This window comes from Chenopodium album, chromosome 26, assembly GCF_948465745.1.
Source record: "Chenopodium album chromosome 26, dcCheAlbu1.1, whole genome shotgun sequence".
NCBI classification, from domain to species: Eukaryota; Viridiplantae; Streptophyta; class Magnoliopsida; order Caryophyllales; family Amaranthaceae; genus Chenopodium; species Chenopodium album.
In genome coordinates this window covers 31,470,305-31,491,885 of record NC_137859.1, presented here as the reverse complement: position 1 = coordinate 31,491,885, position 21,581 = coordinate 31,470,305, and the positions used below count along the sequence as shown (strand labels likewise).

At 35.7% G+C, this 21,581-nt stretch overlaps 1 protein-coding gene and 1 long non-coding RNA gene across 2 annotated transcripts; one reads left to right on the top strand and one right to left on the bottom strand.

Annotated features, from left to right (window-relative positions):
- Positions 1 to 3,444: 3,444 nt before the first annotated feature.
- On the top strand, positions 3,445 to 8,884 carry LOC145617639 (uncharacterized). The gene is made up of 3 exons (XR_014107769.1): positions 3,445 to 3,632; positions 4,923 to 5,054; positions 8,694 to 8,884. It is a non-coding gene; the product is annotated as an uncharacterized LOC145617639 (long non-coding RNA).
- Positions 8,885 to 19,301: 10,417 nt separating this feature from the next.
- Positions 19,302 to 20,179, bottom strand: LOC145618205 (uncharacterized). The gene has a single exon (XM_081672985.1). It carries the CDS (start codon positions 20,119 to 20,121, stop codon positions 19,636 to 19,638), a length of 486 nt encoding a protein of 161 aa, XP_081529111.1. The 5' UTR covers positions 20,122 to 20,179; the 3' UTR covers positions 19,302 to 19,635.
- Between the last annotated feature and the right edge of the window lie 1,402 nt (positions 20,180 to 21,581).

Here is a 21,581-nt window from a genome sequence, read left to right as displayed (position 1 = left end):
AGCTGAAAGTGAAAAGCTAGATTAGAAGAGCACTACAAAAGACCGGGCAATCCTGACCGACCCGACCCGTAACCCAAATTTGACCCGAACCCGAACTAACCCGATCCAAACTCGACTCAAAATGGAGTTGACCTGAACCCGATGTCCAAAATCATCCGACCCAAAATTGACTCGAAACCCAAAGTAACCAGACCCTATTTTAACCCAAATTGATTGACCCGAATTAACCCGACCCGAAGTGACTCGAAACCCGAAGTAATCCGACCCTATTTTAACCCAAATTGATTGACCCGAATTGACCCGACCTGAAGTGACTTGATTCTTAAAGTGAATAGGGTGAAATGATTAATTACTTTAGTTTAAGATTTTTTTCACTCCTAATAAAAATACTGTAATATGTAAAGATTTTTATAATGATTTTACTTTATTTTTCTAACTACTTTTTGTAAGTGGATTTTTTTGGTGGCCCGACACAAACTTAGCCTGACCAGACTCGAACTGACTCGACCCGAAATTTACCTGAAAATTGGTCCTAAAAATTCACTCGACCCGAACTTGACCCGAAGTGATGACCCGAAACCCGATTTGCCCCGACCCGACCTGAACCCGACCCAAATATTTGCTAACCCGAAATTGACCCAGCCCGACCTAAACCTGATCCGAACGACCCGTTTGCCAGCTACAATGCCTTAACCCTTAACAAGTTAACAGGGTAGTTTTGTCCTTTCACTTGTTGGTTTTTTAAATAACTTTAAAGAACCACAAAGGCGAAGACATAGGAGATGGAGGGGCAGTGGTTGAGGGTTCGATCTTCATCCCCCTATTTTTGTGACAGGGTGGAGGGACCCTCTTAATCGCCTAATTAAGCTATCCCCACTCTGTTAAACTTTTTGTTTAGATTTTGCTAATGAGTATCCTGGGCGCATTAAATTACAATTTTAAATATAACCTAAAATGACATAAATTTGGAAATGTATGTCAAAATCACACATTGATCGCTGTAATTAATGTTTATTTCAATTTACTCCTTCCGTTTCATAATTCTAGTCCCACATGGAATCAATCGCATAAAATAAGAAAACAAATATATTTGGAATCTAACATTAAAGTAAAACATAGTTCATAATTAGTTTACCTTATTTAACTTTTTTTTATTTTTGTATTAGGAAAACACAAGTCATAATTGCATTATTTAAGGTTAAAATTTCCCTACTTAGAGTCATGTCATCAATATATAATCAATTAATTTTAAAAAAATCAAGTTATAAATGAAATACATTCAATATGAGTAAATCTTTTTGAAACGCCCAAAATAGTATATAGGACTAACATTATGAAACGGAGGGAGTAATATTTATACTTTTAGTTATCTTAAGTATTCGTTAGCTTTTGCTAGTATCGGAAATGTTCCCTTGTTTTATTCGATGCTCAAATCACCTTTGTAACGTCTTTGGGATATAGGTACTCCTCATATGTCTTCCATCGTCTACCTTCAATGAGTTAATATCTTGTCAGCTTGCCTTGTCTTAAGTATGCTCACTAAGGACACATCCAATGTGATCAGATTCTTATGAATTGGAAAAAACGTTGACTCAATGATTCCTCTTATGAATTTGTTGATCTTAAGTTTTGATGATGACTCAAGGAACCTAAGCAAACCCATAAGGGCTTTAACTTTTGTCTATTAGCTTTGATGTACTTGACAGGTTCTTATATGCAACGAAGTTCTAGAGTCAGAATGGAGCATGGAACAAGGTCTAAGGATGAGCTATGGATGAGCATAGAAGACAATCAGAAGCCAAGTTCCTTGAGTGAGGAACTGAAGCTCCAGAGTCGAAGCTTCACTGTGTTCCAAGGAGTTTATTGTATCTTTATTATTTATTTTAGGCTTCTTGTACATATGTTAAGTACATTGTTAATTGATAGGATTTAAGTGGATTTAATTTCAGTTTATAAAGATTTTATTTTCCTTATTTTAACAAGAATTAATCTTATTTCGGAAAATTATCTTTTAAAGAAAAAATATCTTATTTATTAAAAGATTTTCTGTTTTGATTTTATCCTAATACTTTGGAAAATCTGACTTGGTAAAACTATTTTTGAAACGGCTTTTTACTTGGTCAAGGAGGTTGAGAAAATAAAGGAACCACTTCCTTATTGTGTGCTTCAGCTTGCTGCCCAAGCATCCACGAACTGCACTTCCTTATTTCATGGAAGTTGTGGTGTAGTGGGAGTTAAGGCAGACGTGAAGTTTTCAACTGCTTTCCTCCTGTATAAATAGGATTAGTTTTCTATTTTGAAAAGTACACTTGAGCATTACAATTCTTAGCTTTTCGAAAAAGAGTCAATATCCACTTAAAGTCCTTGAGTGTCTTTGTACTTAGCATCTTAGAGTTTTAACTTGAGTTGTATTGGGGTAGAGTTTGGGTAAACTCTAGAGTGTTTAGATTGCTTTGAGTGAAGCAAGGAGAAAGAGAGGGATTTGAGAGCTCAACTGATTGAGGGATCAGTTGAGGGGGAACTTAAGTTCGTAGAAGAACTTGAGTTTAGAGTCTTAATTTGTAATAGGTTGTTTGCCCATTATTATTAAGAGTTGAGTTTAAAATCCCGTGTGGTCGTGGTTTTTCTTCTTGATTAGGGCCAAGAAGTTTTCCACGTAAAATCTCTCTTGCACTTTAAAGTTTTTATTTAAGTTTCTTTTAGAATTTCGCAAAAATTACCCTAGTTCCTCTACAATACAATTCACCCCCCTCTTGTATTGTTCATTCGAGTCAACAATTGGTATCAGAGCTGGTTCCTCGAAGAAATCAGGAAACCCTGACGAGTTAAGTTCCTGGAATCAAGATGAACAATCACGAGAAACTGGAAGAAGGTTACTCTACGCAGCGTCCTCCTATGTTCAATGGGAAATTCTATACCTATTGGAAGAACAGGATGGAGATTTTTATCAAAGCCGACAACTACCAGGTTTGGAGAGTTATCGAAGTTGGTGATTTTGAAATTACCAAAACCACTAGTGAAAATGAGGTAGTACCTAAACCTATGTCTGAGTTTGATAAGGAAGATTTTGAGAAAATGGAAATTAATGCACTTGCTGTTAAATTACTTCATTGTGGTCTTGGACCCCATGAACACAACCGTGTTATGGGTTGTAAAAATGCTAAAGAAATTTGGGATTTACTTCAAGTTACTCATGAAGGAACTAACGAAGTGAAACGCTCTAAAATCACTACTACAAAATGAGTGTTTTTTCGACGCTTATGCCTCGACGCTAGGTAAGGGGCGTCTGCAGGGAAATTTAGACTCCGCGTTTTTTCGACGCTTTTAGGTAACGAAAGTAATTTTCGTCGCCATAAAGCGTCGAGAAGACAATCACAAGTCACGCACGTGAATACTTAGTACCTTCACAACTCAGCCCACGTTTCAATCAAAACCCCCCCTCCCCAAATAAAAAAGACTACTCAGTTCTCAACCCTAACTATACCTTCCTCCTTCGTTAAATTCATGGATTCAAATCCAGATCTTAATTCTAACTCTACCTACAACTCCCCTTATTATTCTTGGTGAAATATCTTTACTCACTTCGAACTGCAATAAGTTATGTTACTCTCTATGCAGCCGTTAATTTTAAGGTAAACAATTCATTTTAGAATTCGAATTTCGCTTTTGATTAAAGTCTATTAAATTGTTTTTAGCAAATTTTTTCACTAAATTATGATCTGATGTTGTTTGATTAATGAATAACAGAGATTATAGGGTTTAATTATAGTTATATATATTGTTTTACTTCATTCTGCGATTTACTTTTGAATCTGGGTAAATATTCGGTTATAAGAAATGTGTATATTCAATTAATTAAATTATAAATTTAGAAGTTAATTTGTAAAGAGAAGTTGAGATTTTGAGGAGCAGTAAGAAATTGAAGCAAAAAGAACCAAACCGGAATGGCAGCTTCGTGTTCCTTTTGACTGTATCTATTTAATTGGTTGTTTGATTGATATCTGGTTATTTTTACTTATTTTTAATCAAATTCAATTCATCACTTGTAATTTTGTTAGTTGTGATATGATTTTTCTATATAATTGATTCCTCCTTAAGATCTATGCATCAAATGACGTGTTAAAATTATTTTGGTTTGTTGTCTTCATTCTGTTTTTTCCCCCTTAATTTTTATTTTTTGTCCTTCACATAATTGAGGGGTTTCTTTTCCCAGACATTTTTTTTTAGAATTTAAAATGAAATTACTAGTGATAAATTATATAATAAATAGTTGATTTCGTGATGGAAATTAGAGAGTATTAGGTGCTTGAGTTTACAAGTTTATGATAATGCATGAAAGCTAAAAACTGAATGAGAAATTAGATTTATCCCTCTATAAATTAAAAAAACAGATCAACTTGTAGTTAGAAATTATGAATGCTAAACACCCATTTCAGTGTATGATGTTTCAATGAGGTGCAATAATGAATTATACTTCTGATTACATAGCAATTTAATACTACATACATTGTGGTATTTAGTTTATCTTCCTACTGACATTTTATCTCATATATCTATTAGGTAGTTGATTTTTTTGTTTGGGCATTTTGAATTTTGGTTTTCCCTTGTCATGTGATCTGTGGCTCTGGGAGTTTGTATTAGATTTCAGAAAAGGTGAAGCCAAAATTTGTTGTTGTTTGTGTAATGTTTAAGTTGTTGTCAAAGCCCACTTGCTTGGACAATGGGTACATCCCTTTGCCTACTTATTTTGTTTAGTTAAGAACTGAGTTGAAGACTACAAATTATCAACATTAAAATGACAGAATCACTCCATGCTAAATCAGTAATTTAATGGCTTTTTTTTTCAATAATTTGATTTCAACCGAATTCTCAATTGGGACTTAATCAAGGTATTAATTTTGCCAACTAATTCCTTTTTTCAGGGTCTATTGGGGACTGTGATTAAGAGGGTATGAAGAAGTTTTTTCTCCACTTGCTGCTTTTCTGCTAATTTGGTGCCTACTTGATCTCCCTGCTGCTCCTATCTTGGTGACATGGCAGCCTCGTGGCAATAGGTTGGGTGTTATAGGGACGCATGTGTTGTTGCCTTTGTTATTAATTGTTGTTCAGTTTCTGTTGTTGTTTAATGTGGTTGCTGCTATTGTTTGCTACTGCTGCTGCATGCGTTGAGGATAGTGTTGAAGGGATTGATTTTTTTCTTTTTTAAACTATTTGCTTTATTTGCATAATGTGATAAATTACACCCATGTTTCATAGTGTTGTAGGGATTGCCTTTCTGAATCACAAAGTGGGCTTGTCCTTATGAATTTTAGAGAACTATTTATTTTAAGGTTTTAAATAATTAGAGTTACTGAGGTTATAGATAAAATGAGCATAGCATATATATTATAGAAATAGAGGTTTCTAGGCTAGTGCAATGGATATAAGTGGCTAACAAACTAAAAGTACTTTAGATCCATGTATTTGAGTTCTTGACTTTTGGTACATGAAATTAACGACCTAAAGCCTCAATATTAATAATATGTTCACTTTTTTTTATTATTTTTTTTTACTGTACTATACTTTGCAAGGGGGGAAACTTTATTCTATTTCATATTCACTTCTGACTCCATGTTGGCCCGACTGTAGTGATGTTAGTTATGGTTACATTCATAGGTAGCTTGGTCCATCTTCATTCTATTTCATATATGTATTGTCTTAACTCGCATGATATTGAACTATGTGCTAAATTAGATGCTTGTTTTAAGTGAAATACAAATTTACCATTTTTTAAGTATCAAATATTTATACATTTTGAATATTTTTCTAAGATATAAAATGGGGTCTTATTGTGGTGCTGAATTGGTTTTGGATGTCAGAAAACAAAGAAGTTCACTACTACAAAACCCATTGTTTTTCGACGCTATCATTAAGGTGTCAGTGGAAAATTTGATTCCCGTGTTTTCTTGACACTTTTCGGCGTCCTTACTTATTGTTGACCCAAATAAGCGTCCAGAATATTAATCATGTGATAAGCACATGTTCTCTAGCTTGCTAACTTCAACATAATTGGGGGAAAACCGGAAAACATCAAAACCGTCCTCTTTACTCTCCAATAACTAAACCCTAGCCTTCCTCTTAAATTCTCTATTCAATTTGCTCTCCAAAATTGCAAACCCAACAACAAATTAAACTAAAAGATCCTCTTTGATTTCATCACATTTAATTTGGTATAAATTCTAATTGTTTTTCAGTATTCTCTCCTTTCTCAATAGATATTGAATCTAAGTTTTTTTTTGTTTTGACACTTATTTTTTATTTTGATATTTTTCGGATGTAATTTTCTTAATTCAGCGAATTGGGCTTCAAATTGTTTAAATTTCCTTACTTTTTTTGTCAATTTCAAGTAATCTTCTTGTGAAATTTGTTTGTTGTTTTTTTTCTAATATATCATTCGCATTCCTCTGTCGAATCAATTGTTTCTTTAATTTCCTTACTGTGATATTAATTTTCTTTGATTTCGGCCTTTATACCTTTTTTTTTGGCATGAACTCCCAGATCCACACAAATTTAGGAAACAAAATTCTTGATTAAGGGTATATTTATCTCTCCCTATCGTCAACATCCTTAGCCGCCCCGGCGGCGGTGCCTCCCTCACCGGCCACAATACCTTCGCCTTCCTTGAGATCACTGATGGTTCTTGCTCTGCGGATCTACAAGTTATGGTTGATGACCCGCCTTGTTCATACTGGTACCACAATTTCTTTTTCGGGTACGCTTAACAGAAGACTTAGCTGAAGTGTGTTGATAAGGTTTTGGTATAAATTAAAGTAGAATAAGATATCTAATCTGAACAACCTCTTGTTTACCATAATAAATCAAAACCTGTTTTCAACAAGCATCATATGGCATCACAAAGTTGAGGATTTTATGGCCCAATATGATCTTGATGCAAATATCTATAAAGGTGTGGACAACAAATCATTTGTCTATGTTTCGTGGAAAAAAAATTGACCCACAGAAGTTGGATTATCTCGATCAAATTATCAACATCTTTCACGTACCCTTGTCTTATTAAGGTTCCTCTAATGAGTCAGAGTAGTTAAAATACAGGTAGTATGATCTCTAGGAAGAATTCTCAATGAAAATCAGATTTGAAATCAGAACTGAAATTCAAAATGCTTGTGTGTGTGTGTGTGTGTGTGTGTGTGTGTGAAATTCAGAGCTTGTGTGTGAAAGTCAAAGCTTGTGTGTGCGTGTGTGAAAGTCGGAGCTTGTGTGTGTGTGTGTAATAATAATCTGCCTAAGGTTCTCTACTCTAGAATACTCCCGTTTATACTGCTTGTCTGTCCTGCTCCCCTGCTGCTTGCTTGCTGTCCTGCTCCCCTGCCTAACCTGCTTGTCTGCCCTGCTGGGGCTTTGGATGCAACCTTTTAAGTAGAATAAAGTTACAACCTTTTGACCTTAATAATGCTAAATGAAAGATGAAAGTTCTTCAAAAATGGTTCAATCTTAAAAGCAATTTGAGTTCTTTTATTTTAGCAGCAATACCAGTAGAATCATGACTCACATCCTACATCCTACGATACTCGTAATCGGGGACTCAGGGTAATTGTGTCAAACACGAGTACGTCCATTTTTCTGACTTGGCTACTGTATAAAGAATCAAGAATTTCCAGAGTAGTTTTGAGTTATAATTGATCAATTCGTATGAATTGTTTTAGCAAGAGTAGCACTTTCTATACTTGAAAAATAAACAAAAATGGACATTATGAATTTTTGGTAATGTTATTTGATCTCACAAACTATATCTTTGAGAATTTTCTTAAATTATGTGTTATTGTATTCCATGTTGCCATTGGATCTCACAAACCATATATTGATGTTCAGGAAAAGGTACAGTAAATAGCCAATATAACGCTATTCTAAAATTCTGGTTGCCAATATCCCAAAATCATGGATTTTGACCATGAAATTCTACACAAAAGTGAGAGTGAGAATGTTATAGCTGATGCTCTATCTAGGGTATTGTGTTGTCCTTATTAGTTACAGTCTCTAATACATGCAAGTTTCACTTATAAAGGGCACAAATAAGAATTAGGCTCACAGGAACATATCAGAAGTTATGGCTTAAAATGAAGTGTGAAGTGCCAATACTGACATCCTTGTGTTGTGGATCCGACATGGGTACTACATATGGTGAAATGAAGAGTTTGAGACTCTGAGTAACATAGCTCACAATCAACTGCAGATTATGAGACATAAAACATAACTACTCAAGACTAGAAAATTCTGTCCTCAAACATCAGATTACTGATGCAGCACTCCGTATCTTGTAAAGAAGATGTTCCCCATGCTTCTCATGTCAGTTGGATCCTGGTCATCATACATACATAAAAATTAATGCTTGCCTGACCAGAACCCCAACGCACCCATCCCCAACCCCAACATACACATAATATACCAACAGAATTCCATGCCAGATTTTGTATTACTTGATCCATGCTTTGTTCAGTTAGGCTTTGGATTTGTCCGCAATACTGATCTAGTCAAGAACTCATGATGAAAGACCTGTTGGCTTTTTTGTTCATTTATATTTCTATGTTTAACTTACAATTCTATATTTAAATAGTATACATGTTGAATCTTGAGCCTATATTGTGTAATGACTAATGTACTAATTTATACTTTGTACTTTTTTTTTTTTTTTGAAGATTGGAAAAGGCAATGTAGGTGCACAAGACCGGGTCACTTGAGCATCAACAAGCGACTATATCGTCTATAAGGCCATCATCTATCTATTTTGGTTTTAGTCTTATATTAGTGATGTATTTATTTAGGGACAAGCTACTATAATATGCGACATTTTTTTTTTAATAATTTTGTTGATGTTTTCTTTTATAAATTTGGTAATTAACTACGTACTCTTATTATTGTAATTAATTATTGTTTTTTTTTAATCTAGTTATATAGAATATTTGTTTATTTTTTTAAAATTTATTAACTTAAATTAAATTATGATAAATTTAATCAACTATAATGTATGTATGATGGTAATAATTTAATAAAAGGAAAAAAAAAAGCTTAAAAAAATTTCTAGACGCTTTTTAATGTCTACATAATTGCACATTTTCATATTTCAAAGAGTTTCCTGCCATATCATAGGCTGACACGAATAAACGCAAGACAACAAAAAGCGTCGTAAATTTGAGTATGTGGACAAGTAAAAGCGTCGCTAAAAAACTACACATTTGGGATACTGCACGAATTACGTTTATTTCGACGCTTCGTATATTAGTTAGGACACAAAAAAGCGTCGATATTCTCGACGCTTTTTTGTGTCCAAAAAAAATTTTCGACTCACGTATTTTCGACGCTTTTTAGCAGCGTCGAGAAATAATTTTTCGACGCTTTTTAGCGTCGAAAAAAGGCCTAAAAAGCGTCCAAAAAACACGCTTTTTGTAGTAGTGAATTGACTTGCTTATGTCAAAATATGAACGGTTTGAAATGCAACCAAAAGAATCAATTCAGGAAATGTTAACTAGATTTACTAACATTATTAATGAGCTTGTTTCTCTTGGAAAGCAAATCCCTATTGATGAGCAGGTCAGAAAATTTCTAAGAAGCCTCCCTCAAGATGAGAGATGGAGAGCCAAGGTAACAGCCTTACAAGAAACAAAGGACTTCACAAAGTTCAACATTGAGCAACTTGCTGGTTCCCTCATGACTCATGAGTTGCACTTAGGAACAAGCAACAGTGAAGGAAACCGAGGAAAAGGCTTGGCTCTCAAAGCTGGAGATCAAGAAGACTCTGAAGTCGATGAAGAAGAAGCTGTTATGCTAGTGAGGAGGTTCAAAAGAATGTTCAACCGAAACAACAGGTCAAGGAACTTCACCAAGAAACCCTCTACTTCAAAGGCTGACTCTGGTTGTCACAAATGTGGATCTCTAGAACACTTCATTCGTGAGTGTCCACTTTGGGATACAGAGAAAGGTAAAGGGAAGGCAAAGGAACAAGTTAAGAGCAACTACAACAAAACTCCTTTCAACAAAACACACATTAGGAAGGCTATGATTGCTGCGTGGGGAGATTCTGAAAGTGGGGATGAAGAGGAACAACCTGAAGAAGAAACAGCTCATCTGTGTTTGATGGCCAAACGTGATGAAAAGGCTTACAATGATGAGCTTGCTAAAGAGGTATTCCTTGATCCTAATGTGCTTAAAACTTATACTAAAGATGCTCTCATTGATTTAGTGTTTGAAATGGAAGATGAGTGGACTCACACTAGTATTCGTCTAGGTGAATGTCAAAGAGCTCTCAAAGTCTGCAAGGAACACAGTACATGGATTGAGAATCAACGAACTGATGTTCAAAGTAGATTTTTTGAACTTTTTGACAAGAATCTTCTCTTAAAAGAAATGAATGAGAAACTCAAGTTTGAAAATATCATGGTTAATGTAGAACTGACTCAATACAAACTAGCTAATGCTGAAGTATCTCCAAGTTCCTCCTCTGAATCTTTGCCGAAATTTAATGAGGATTTTGAAAAATTAAAATTTGATCTTGACGAGTTAAGAATTGAAAAGGCAAAGTTGGAGAAGGAACTTGAGCTTCGAAAAGAAAGAAGCATTAGTTAGTTTGGAATTCCTAAGTGGATTGAGAATGCTCAAACCAAAAGAACTGAAGGTCTAGGATTCATACGTTCTAAGCATAAGGGCAAGAAAAAATATGTAGACCTGCCTAGCTATAAAGTATGTACCTTCTGTGGTAAAACTGGTCATCTTGTTGCTACTTGTAATAAGAAGGAACAGTCCGTTAACAAGAATGTTAGGCAAGTTTGGGTAAAGAAATCTGATATTGCTTCAACGTCCAAGGAACCCAAGGAAACCTGGGTTCCTGAATCTAATCAATGAGTTCTTTTGCAGGTCCTAGTGAGGGGGAACAACACGTGGTACCTCGACAGTGGTTGTTCAAAGCATATGACATGAGACAAATCAAAGTTTCTCTCACTAGAGGCCTATCCAGGAGGAACTGTGACCTTTGGAGACAACAAGAAAGGTGAAGTAATTGCAAAAGGAAAAGTAGGAAGGTCCAGCTCTCATTCATTAGAAAATGTACTTTTGGTCGAGGCCAGGGTTTGATGCACAATTTGCTGAGCATATCACAATTTTGTGATAAAGGAAACTCTGTAAGTTTTACCTCTGATTCATGCAACATCATTAATGATAAAACAGGAAGGGTTGTTCTTGAAGGAACTAGAAAAGGGAACGCATACATTGTGGATCTAAATTCTGTTCCAAGGAACAACCTTACCTGCCTGAGTGCCATTAATGATGATCCTTTATTATGGCATAGACGTTTTGGACATGCTAGCTTCTCACTCATGGATAAACTTAGAGCAAGGAACTTGGTTATCGGGCTTCCCTCAGTCAAGTTCCTCATACAACATATTTGCGATGCATGTGTGAGAGGCAAGCAAGTCAGGTCTTCTTTTAAAAGCAAAAACATGTTCAGCACCACAAAGCCATTGGAGCTAATTCATATGGATTTGTGTGGTCCCATGCGTGTTCAAAGTAGAAGTGGAAAGAAATATGTTTTAGTTATTATTGATGATTTTTCTAGATTTACTTGGGTGATCTTTTTGTCTAGCAAAGATGAAACCTTTGATGAATTCGTGTCCTTTGCCAAAAGAGTACAAAAGTCAAGTGGAAATCAAATTATCCACATTCGATCAGATTATGGAACAGAGTTTGAGAATTCAAGGTTCGATGACTTTTGCAAAGAAAATGGCATGGATCATAACTTTTCAGCCCCAAGAACTCCTCAACAGAACAGAGTTGTTGAAAGGAAAAACAGGACTCTAGAAGACATGGCAAGAACTATGCTCATAGCAAGTGGTCTTCCAAGGAACTTCTGGGCTGAAGCTATTAATACTGCTTGTTATATTATTAATAGAGTAATGATGAGACCAATCATCAATAAGACTCCTTATGAAATGTTTAAGGGCAGAAAACCCAATATTTCTCACTTTCGAGCTTTTGGATGCAGGCGTTTTGTTCATAATAATGGGAAAAGGAACATAGGAAAATTTGATGAAAGAAGTGATGAAGCTGTGTTCCTTGGCTATGCATCAAATAGCAAAGCTTACAGAGTTTACAACAAAAATACATTGTGTGTAGAAGAAATCATTCATGTGATATTTGATGAATCTAATATGTTTATGAATGTACAGGAACAAGACAATAATGATTATGAAATTGGAATGATTAGAGACAGGGAAGAAGAGGAAGAAACCACCAAGCAAACCAGGGAAGTAAGAGAGGAACCTGAGCAAGAACATCAAGAAAATGCTGAAGTTCCTAATCAATAAACCCCGGAGGAACAAGATCATGGAGAATCTGGCAACGAGGAAAATGCAGAAGAAACTGAAGAAGAAGTGCCTCAAATAGGAGTTCCTGCTAGAGAGTTCCATCCAAAGCCATTCAAATATCAAGGCTCTCATCCAACAGATCTTATTATAAGTGATATTGGTAGAGGAACTCAGACCAGATCACAAATGAGGAACTTCTGTGCCTTCCAAGCCTTCCTATCCATTATTTAGCCAAGAAATCATGATGAAGCACTAAAGGATGCTGACTGGATAATTGCCATGCAAGATGAACTCAATGAGTTCGAGAGGAACAAGGTCTGGCATCTTGAAGAGAAACCTGAACACAAAAAGGTTATAGGGCTCAAGTGGGTATTCAGGAACAAGCTGGATGAATATGGAACAATTGTAAGAAACAAGGCAAGACTTGTTGTGAAGGGCTACAATCAGCAAGAAGGTATTGACTTTGAAGAAACTTTTGCTCCTGTTGCTAGATTAGAAGCTATTAGAATTTTAATTGCTTTTGCTTCTTTTATGGGTTTCAAATTATATCAAATGGATGTTAAGTGTGCTTTCTTAAATGGTTTTCTTGAAGAAGAGGTGTTCGTGGAACAACCTCCTGGTTTTGAAAATCCCCAATTTCCTAATCATGTCTTTAAGCTTGATAAAGCTCTTTATGGGCTGAAACAAGCACCTAGAGCTTGGTATGAAAGGCTCTCTAAGTTCCTTCTTCAAAATGATTTTAAAAGAGGTAAAGTAGATAAAACTTTATTTTTAAAATCTGAAGGAACTGACTTACTGGTTGTTCAAATATATGTTGATGATATTATTTTTGGAGCAACTAACGAAAACTTGTGCAAGTACTTTGCTGAGCTAATGAGTGGTGAATTTGAGATGAGCATGATGGGGGAACTCAACTTCTTTCTTGGACTACAAATCAAACAAACAGAAAGAGGTATTGCAATTCACCAACAAAAGTATGTCAAGGAACTACTGAAGAAATATAACCTTGACCAAGCAAAGACCAACCATACACCAATGGGAACAGGCACAAGGTTAGATGAAGATCTACAAGGAACTAGTGTAGATCAAACTAAATACAGAGGTATGATTGGATCCATTTTATACTTAACTGCTAGCAGATCTGATATTGCATTTAGTGTTGGCTTATGTGCAAGGTTTCAATCTAATCCTAAGGAGTCACATCTTACAGCAGTGAAAAGGATCCTACGATATCTCAAAGGAACTGACCATCTTTGTCTCTTCTATCCTAGAAGTGATACTTTTGATTTAAAAGGTTTTGCAGATGCTGACTATGCAGGAGATTTGGTGAATAGGAAGAGTACTTCAGGAATGATTCAGTTTCTCGGGCCATGCCTTGTTTCTTGGGGATCCAAGAAACAGAACACAGTGGCCTTGTCAACTGCTGAAGCTGAATATGTGGCAGCTGCTGCCTGTTGTTCTTAAGTACTTTGGATAAAACAACAACTAAGAGATTATGGTATGAAGTATAATTGCATTCCTATTTATTGTGATAATACTAGTGCCATATGCATTTCAAAAGATCCAGTTCATCATTCTCGTGTGAAACATATTCACATAAGGCATCATTTCCTTAAGGATAATGTGGAAAAAGGCTTAATTAAATTAGATTTTTGTGAAACTGAAAATCAAATTGCTGACATTCTTACTAAGCCTTTAAGCAGGGACAAATTTGAAAAGATGCGCATGGAACTTGGTATGATACAATTGAGTTAAGAAGCCCTCAAGTTCCCCCAAGGTATAAGTCGATCATGCATGCATTATATGTATCTTACACAATGTGTATATGTGAAAACATAGTCCTGAGTATTAGAATGTATGGCAATGCATATGGGATTGTGGCTGTATGTGAAGAAATCAAATTGCATTGGCTTATCTATATTGCTAACAAACTATGTTGATTTGTTCCAAGTTCCTCCGAAAAATTTCATAAGATTTCGTTTTATCATTTCATAAATTAATTAGCTGGTCAGTTAATTAATTTCTATCTTCTAAAAATCTTATCTTTTTTCTTTTTACTCTGATTTTGAATTAATCTCACAAATTTTTATCTTTACAAAATTCAAGTCTATCTTCAATTGAATACCCTAGTCTTTTTGAATTCAATTCAAAGTTTCTGATCAGAAATTTCTCTATTTAATCAAGACCCTTCATGTCAAATCACATTAAATGAATCTTCTCTTTTAATCTGACCAAGTGAAAAGTAATTTTTCCACTCTTCTTCAAATGACACATACCCCATTCAATTAACCTTCCACACACTTCCACCGTCTCCTATTTCCCTAGAAATTACCTCCCCTATAAAATGAAGCCAAACCCTAAACATTGTTCTTCACCTCCTCACTCCGTAAAATACATACTTCACTTCAACGATTCATCTTACTCTCCCATGGATATTTCACCAAAAACCCAAATCACTCCACAAAAAGACTCACCCATGGAAATCGAGCAAGAAACTCAAACCAAAGTAACTCTTGAGAAGCCAAAGAACTTGCCTGTAGATCGAAGTGAATCGAAGAAACGCAAGCTGGAGGAAGAGGGACCTGAGGAATGAGGCTGGGTAGAAATGGGAGAAAAGATTCTGCTGGAGAAACCTCCTTTTGTCAAGAGAATTGAAGCAAGCTCTGATTGCTTCATTCATGGTTTCTGCATCAATCTAAATTGGTGTGAAGTTAGTAAGTACACTGAACTCCTTGAAATTTTAGAAGCACAAAATTGGATTCAACTGTTTAGTGAAAGTTATAATAATGTGCTTGCTCATGCTCCTTTGAAAGAATTCTGTGCAAATTTCAAGAATTTTGATGGTGTTTGTGTTTTTAGAGTTAAAAAATAAGAAAATTAGTTTTAATGCTGATTATCTGAGTGCTATCTTTGGAACTCCGAATGAGGGGTTTGATGAATATTTTAAGGGAGCAACTGAATTAGGTGTTGGTGATGTGTCTATCAAAGAAATTGTGGAATCAATTGGTGGAAAGATGTCTAAAGTGCAAACAAACCACAATCTGTTTTCTCCCATTCAAAAATTGCTATTCATTTTTGTTCATCTAGCCATTGTCCCTAGAACTCAGCATAGGCATGAAGCAAATCATCTAGATGCTATGCTCATGTATTGTCTTGAAAACAAAATCCAAATCAATTTTCCTTCTATCATGATAAAGCACCTTACTCACTGCCTCACAAATCACTTGAAAGTAGGCTATGCAAACCTGATCATCACTCTCATAGAGAGTTTTGGGATTTCTGTGGAAAATTGTGAAAACCTCAAACTCCAAACAAATCATTTTGTCCAACCCAGAACCCTTGAAAGCAGAAACCTACATGTTGTTGATGGTGTCACCCAGTTTCTCCCAAAACAAAACCTAACAAAAGCCAAGGAGGAAGTGAAAGTCTTGACTGAGGAAGAGAAGTTGGATAAGTGGCTGGAAGGAGAGGACAGTGAAGAAGAGGGAGAGAAGAAAGAAAAGATGAAAGAAAAGGGAGAAGGTTTTGGTTCTGAGAAGAAAGAAAAGAAGAGTAGTACTCTTGTTGCAGGGAAGAGAAAGAGCACAAGATTGGCTGTAAAGCCAAAAATGAAGGTTGGAGCTCCTACTTTTGTTGATCTAAGTGAGGAGAAAGTACTAGTTCAGGGGGAACAGGGCACGTTTGTGCAAGAAACTGGAGGAAGTCAGTCTGCTCCAACAGGAGAAGGCCTAGGGTTTGCAGGATTCAGCTCTGTCAGTGCTGCTTTAGAACTGAAGAATCTCAAGGGTACAGTGCAAAAATTTGTTGATGCACAACCTGCTCTAGTTCAGAGAATTGAGACTCTGGAGAAGATGGTGTCTGAATTGGCAAAGGCTTCTACTGAGCTCACATCAGCAGTACAGCAGAGTGCTTCACGTATTTCTCAAGGGCAGGTTGATATTTTGAAGAAACTGGAGGACTTGGTGATTGAAGAGGTGCCAATGGAAGATGCAGGAGAAGAGCACCAGTCCACTGCCCCTGAAGCTTAATCCTATTTTCTTTCTATCCTGTTTATGAATCTGTTTATCTTTGAACTTGGTCTGGATTAAAAACTTTGTTTTATTTTGCTTCTTTTGGTCTGTAAACACTTAAAACAGGGTATTTTGTTTTTTTGATGTTCTGGAGGAACATCAGTTTGTCTATATGGATGTTGCTTGCTTGCTTTATGACTATTTGCATACTATTTCTGCCTATATGTGCTTTGTTCTATGCTTTGGACACAAACCATTATCATGGTGCTGTGTTTAGATATGTATATTTGTGTGCATTAATTTTGATGAACGCCAAAAGGGGGAAAAGAAGGTAAAGGCAAACTCAATTGTTGACAAGCTCTCCATCCATCTAAAAATAGAAGGTATAACTTTCGTTCATTCAGTTCCTTGTTTAACTTTAGCTAGTTCATTTTCATTTTAAATTTTTCTTTTTCTGATTGTCCTTCAATTTTATTTTATGATTTTGCTTAGGTTTGTCATTCATCAAAAAGGGGGAATATTGTTGATCTTAAGTTTTGATGATGACTCAAGGAACCTAAGCAAACCCATAAGGGCTTTAACTTTTGTCTATTAGCTTTGATGTACTTGACAGGTTCTTATATGCAACGAAGTTCTAGAGTCAGAATGGAGCATGGAACAAGGTCTAAGGATGAGCTGTGGATGAGCATAGAAGACAATAAGAGGCCAAGTTCCTTGAGTGAGGAACTGAAGCTCCAGAGTCGAAGCTTCACTGTGTTCCAAGGAGTCTATTGTATCTTTATTATTTATTTTAGGCTTCTTGTACATATGTTAAGTACATTGTTAATTGATAGGATTTAAGTGGATTTAATTTCAGTTTATAAAGATTTTATTTTCCTTATTTTAACAAGAATTAATCTTATTTCGGAAAATTATCTTTTAAAGAAAAAATATCTTATTTACTAAAAGATTTTCTGTTTTGATTTTATCCTAATACTTTGGAAAATCTGACTTGGTAAAACTATTTTTGAAACGGCTTTTTACTTGGTCAAGGAGGTTGAGAAAATAAAGGAACCACTTCCTTACTGTGTGCTTCAGCTTGCTGCCCAAGCATCCACGAACTGCACTTCCTTATTTCATGGAAGTTGTGGTGTAGTGGGAGTTAAGGCAGACGTGAAGTTTTCAACTGCTTTCCTCCTGTATAAATAGGATTAGTTTTCTGTTTTGAAAAGTACACTTGAGCATTACAATTCTTAGCTTTTCGAAAAAGAGTCAAAATCCACTTAAAGTCCTTGAGTGTCTTTGTACTTAGCATCTTAGAGTTTTAACTTGAGTTGTATTGGGGTAGAGTTTGGGTAAACTCTAGAGTGTTTAGATTGATTTGAGTGAAGCAAGGAGAAAGAGAGAGATTTGAGAGCTCAACTGATTGACGGATCAGTTGAGGGGGAACTTAAGTTCGTAGAGGAACTTGAGTTTAGAGTCTTAATTTGTAATAGGTTGTTTGCCCTATTATTATTAAGAGTTGAGTTTAAAATCCCTTGTGGTCGTGGTTTTTCTTCTTGATTAGGGCCAAGAAGTTTTCCACGTAAAATCTCTCTTGCACTTCAAAGTTTTTGTTTAAGTTTCTTTTAGAATTTCGCAAAAATTACCCTAGTTCCTCTACAATACAATTCACCCCCCCCTCTTGTATTGTTCATTCGAGTCAACAGAATTGGAGAAAACGTTGGCTCCTCGCGGATGTTTTTTATGAATTGGAAAAACATTGACTCCTCTTATGAGTTTAAAAATTAAAATTCATTTCGTAATAGATTTGGGAAATAAAAATTGGTTACTGATGGGTTGTACATGGATTTAATTAAAAGCACCGGACCCAATAAATGTTGGGTTCGGATAGTGTTTTTAAGCCCAATTTATTTATTTATTTTTTTTATTTTATTTTTTTTTGGTTTTGGGTAGCACAAAATTTCATTGTGAATTAAACTTTTGGCCTAAAAATCCTGCCATTTTGGCTTGAAATAGAATTTTTGGCCATTTTTTTACTAGGCTTGGCCTAACCCGACTCATGATCACTCTAATTGAACTTGAGACTAGGTTGAATATTGGGCTAACGTTGACCCAATAACAGATGCACGATTAGGCCTAACTAAATGCATATTTTGGCCTAAGATAGAACCTTTATAAGGCACCTAGACCTATGAACACAAATTTGTGCTTGAATAGAACCTTAACTGGAACCTAGCGCAATGAACGTAGATTTGGGTATAAGCTAGAATCTTTCAGGCTCCAAAACCTAAGAACGTATATTGGAGTAAGATTAGAATGGGTTTGATTTAGAGTCAGATTGGAGGGACCAGATTTGGAATTAGAATACATAGGTTGGGTCTATTCGGTCTAAATAAGACGTAGGACTTGACATAAGATGGAATAGACTTTGACTCAATACAAGACTTATTAGAATTAGGCGGTTTGAATTGGCTAGATTGACACATGGAGGTGATTGGGTTGAAAAAGAGAGTCTAACTTGGATTGAATGGAAAGACTAAAGAGATTTGGACTGGATAGAGGTGATCACGACCTTGGCCCAAGGCTTCAATCTAAGCCCAACTCTGAGATTAAAATTGTATTCAAACTCGCTATATCGGATCAAAATAGTGGTTTTTTGAGGGGAATTTTTACAAAATATGGAATTAGATTGCCAATTTTGGGGTTGAGCCTGAAATTTGGGGTGATAAAATCTTCCCAATTTTCGGATTAGGGTTGTTTTGATCAAGTCTAGGACTAATTATGACCTCCACTCTAAAGTAGTACTTGTACATAATATAAGTGGGTAAGATATGATAATATGAACTCAATACAACTTGCAAAATGAGTATTAGACCCTGCTGCTAGGTTACACACTTCGTTTAACTTTTTATTATTTCTCATCTGATCATGATTATGTAACTAATTTTAAATGTAAATATTCAAGAATTAAATCAAGTTAACAATTATATTTTCATATTACATAAGCAAAAAATTCTCATTATTACAATGACACGGGATATTTTCCGGGCCAAAAACTAGTTACATATATATGGCATACATACTCTACTTCTATTTTACCACTAATGATCTCCACTTAGTACATACACATAAACCGTATAAAACATCCACTGATCCCTCACACCCCCAACACTACTGCACATGCATACTATAAAAAGGTAAAAATATACTCTTAAACTAGTTAATACCAAGTATTATATTATTATCCATTTAATACCAGCTAAAATCCAGCATTTTTATTTTTAACTGAAGACTTAACCATGATTTGGTGGAGTCACAAAGGTACCTCCTCCACCACTCCCTCCATGAGCACCCCCAGCTCCATACCCGTACCCGCCGGCACCACCACTGCCTCCTGACCCATACCCGTATCCTGACCCGGACCCAGACCCGGACCCAGACCCATACCCAAACCCATAACCCCGTCCGAAACTGGTAGGGGAATGGCTTGAACCATACCCGTATCCCCACCCGCTTCTAGGCCCGGCCCCCCAACCCCATCCATAATCCCAATTCGGGCCATGTGCTGAACCCGTGGAGCCCGTTGGCGTATCCTCATTGCCTTGGTTGTTAACTTGTTCTAAGGGTGATGAAACTGCTCCCGGTGTTGTTGTCGTAGCCGTCGCCTCCATTCTCCGGCCTCGGCTTTCGCCGAAGCTGTTATAGCGAGCTTGAGATGTTGTAGCAAGCATGAAGAAGAGCATGTGTAAGATGGCGATTTTGGTTTTATAATGATACATTTTGAATGATTGTTTGTATAGGGATGTTTTTTTTGTAAGTAAATACTTATTGAAAAGCTAATGTGAAGCTATATATATATAGTAGGAAGAAGAAGTGGGAAGGAGGTGATCATATTGTGATAAAGAAGAAAGTGACCTTTTTTTAGGTGTTGTTTAAGCTTGTGGTATGTGAGTTGGTTAAAACTTTCATATGCACTATTTTGGGTTAATGCGTTTGCATGGATGATGGGACTCTCCCCTCTATGTATTTACCAATTTACCACCACAAGGTCTTTTAATTTATGTTGTTAATGGACAAACTTAATCAGATGGACCTTTCTCATACATAGTGCTTAATATTCAACTTGAAAGTGGGGTGGGTGAAATTTAAATCCGTGACTTTTGTGTGACGTTGGCTTCGATACTATGTTAAAAGACCAAATTAAATAAAAGTTTAATTTAAGCAATTAAGCTGATGGCCGAAGCCTGGAATTATGTTTTATATTCTATCATATATAGTAACAAAATTGATTTAATGTAGGATGATTATATTTGTTAGATATTTGTTGGATATGGGTGGGGAATTGAGGGTCCATGCCAAGTGCAACCCGTGATATGCACTATATATTTTTCTACTTTGATAACAAGATTTAACGTGTCCTTTTGGATGAGGATTGAGAGGCAAAGTAGTCCGTAAGTAATACTACTACTAAGGGCCTGTTCATATTTACTGAACTGAGCTGAACTGAACTGAACTGAACTGATTGGAGCTGAACTGAACTGAACTGAACTGATTGGAACTGAACTGAACTGATTGGAACTGAACTGAACTGAACTGAACTGAATTAAGCTGAAATGAAATTTTTATGTGAGAGGGAAATTAAGAGCTGAACTGAACTGAACTGAACTGATTGGAACTGAACTGAACTGATTGGAACTGAACTGAACTGAACTAAACTGATTGGAGCTGAACTGAACTGAACTGAACTGAAATTAAGTAAATATGAACAGGCCCTAAACTAGTTATTTGGCTTGTACACATTATGACAATTATGAGCACCACCGCCATACTTAAGATAAATTATCATTGATACAGATAAGATTTTGTCTCGTATTGAGGTTAACCTAATTTATCTCATGTGATTCTTAGCTTCTCTCGAACCATAAAGCATTTTAAAATTTAAATTGACTAGCATTACTGACTATGCATTGCATTACAACTTACAAATGGTATTGACCATATATTATACGAAGTACATATGTTCTAATAGAATTAGTAGGGTTACAAACTTACAACTATTACTATTAATCCATACATTTAAAGCATCTATGGACTATGGTTAATAAATGAAGTTTTAAGGGGTTTTACTGATACATGTGATAATTTATATCATCAATGATTGAGTACGCCATACACCATTATTACTGTTGTCGTTGTTCATTATTTTTCTTCAATTGAATTTCAATTCAGGTTTGATAAT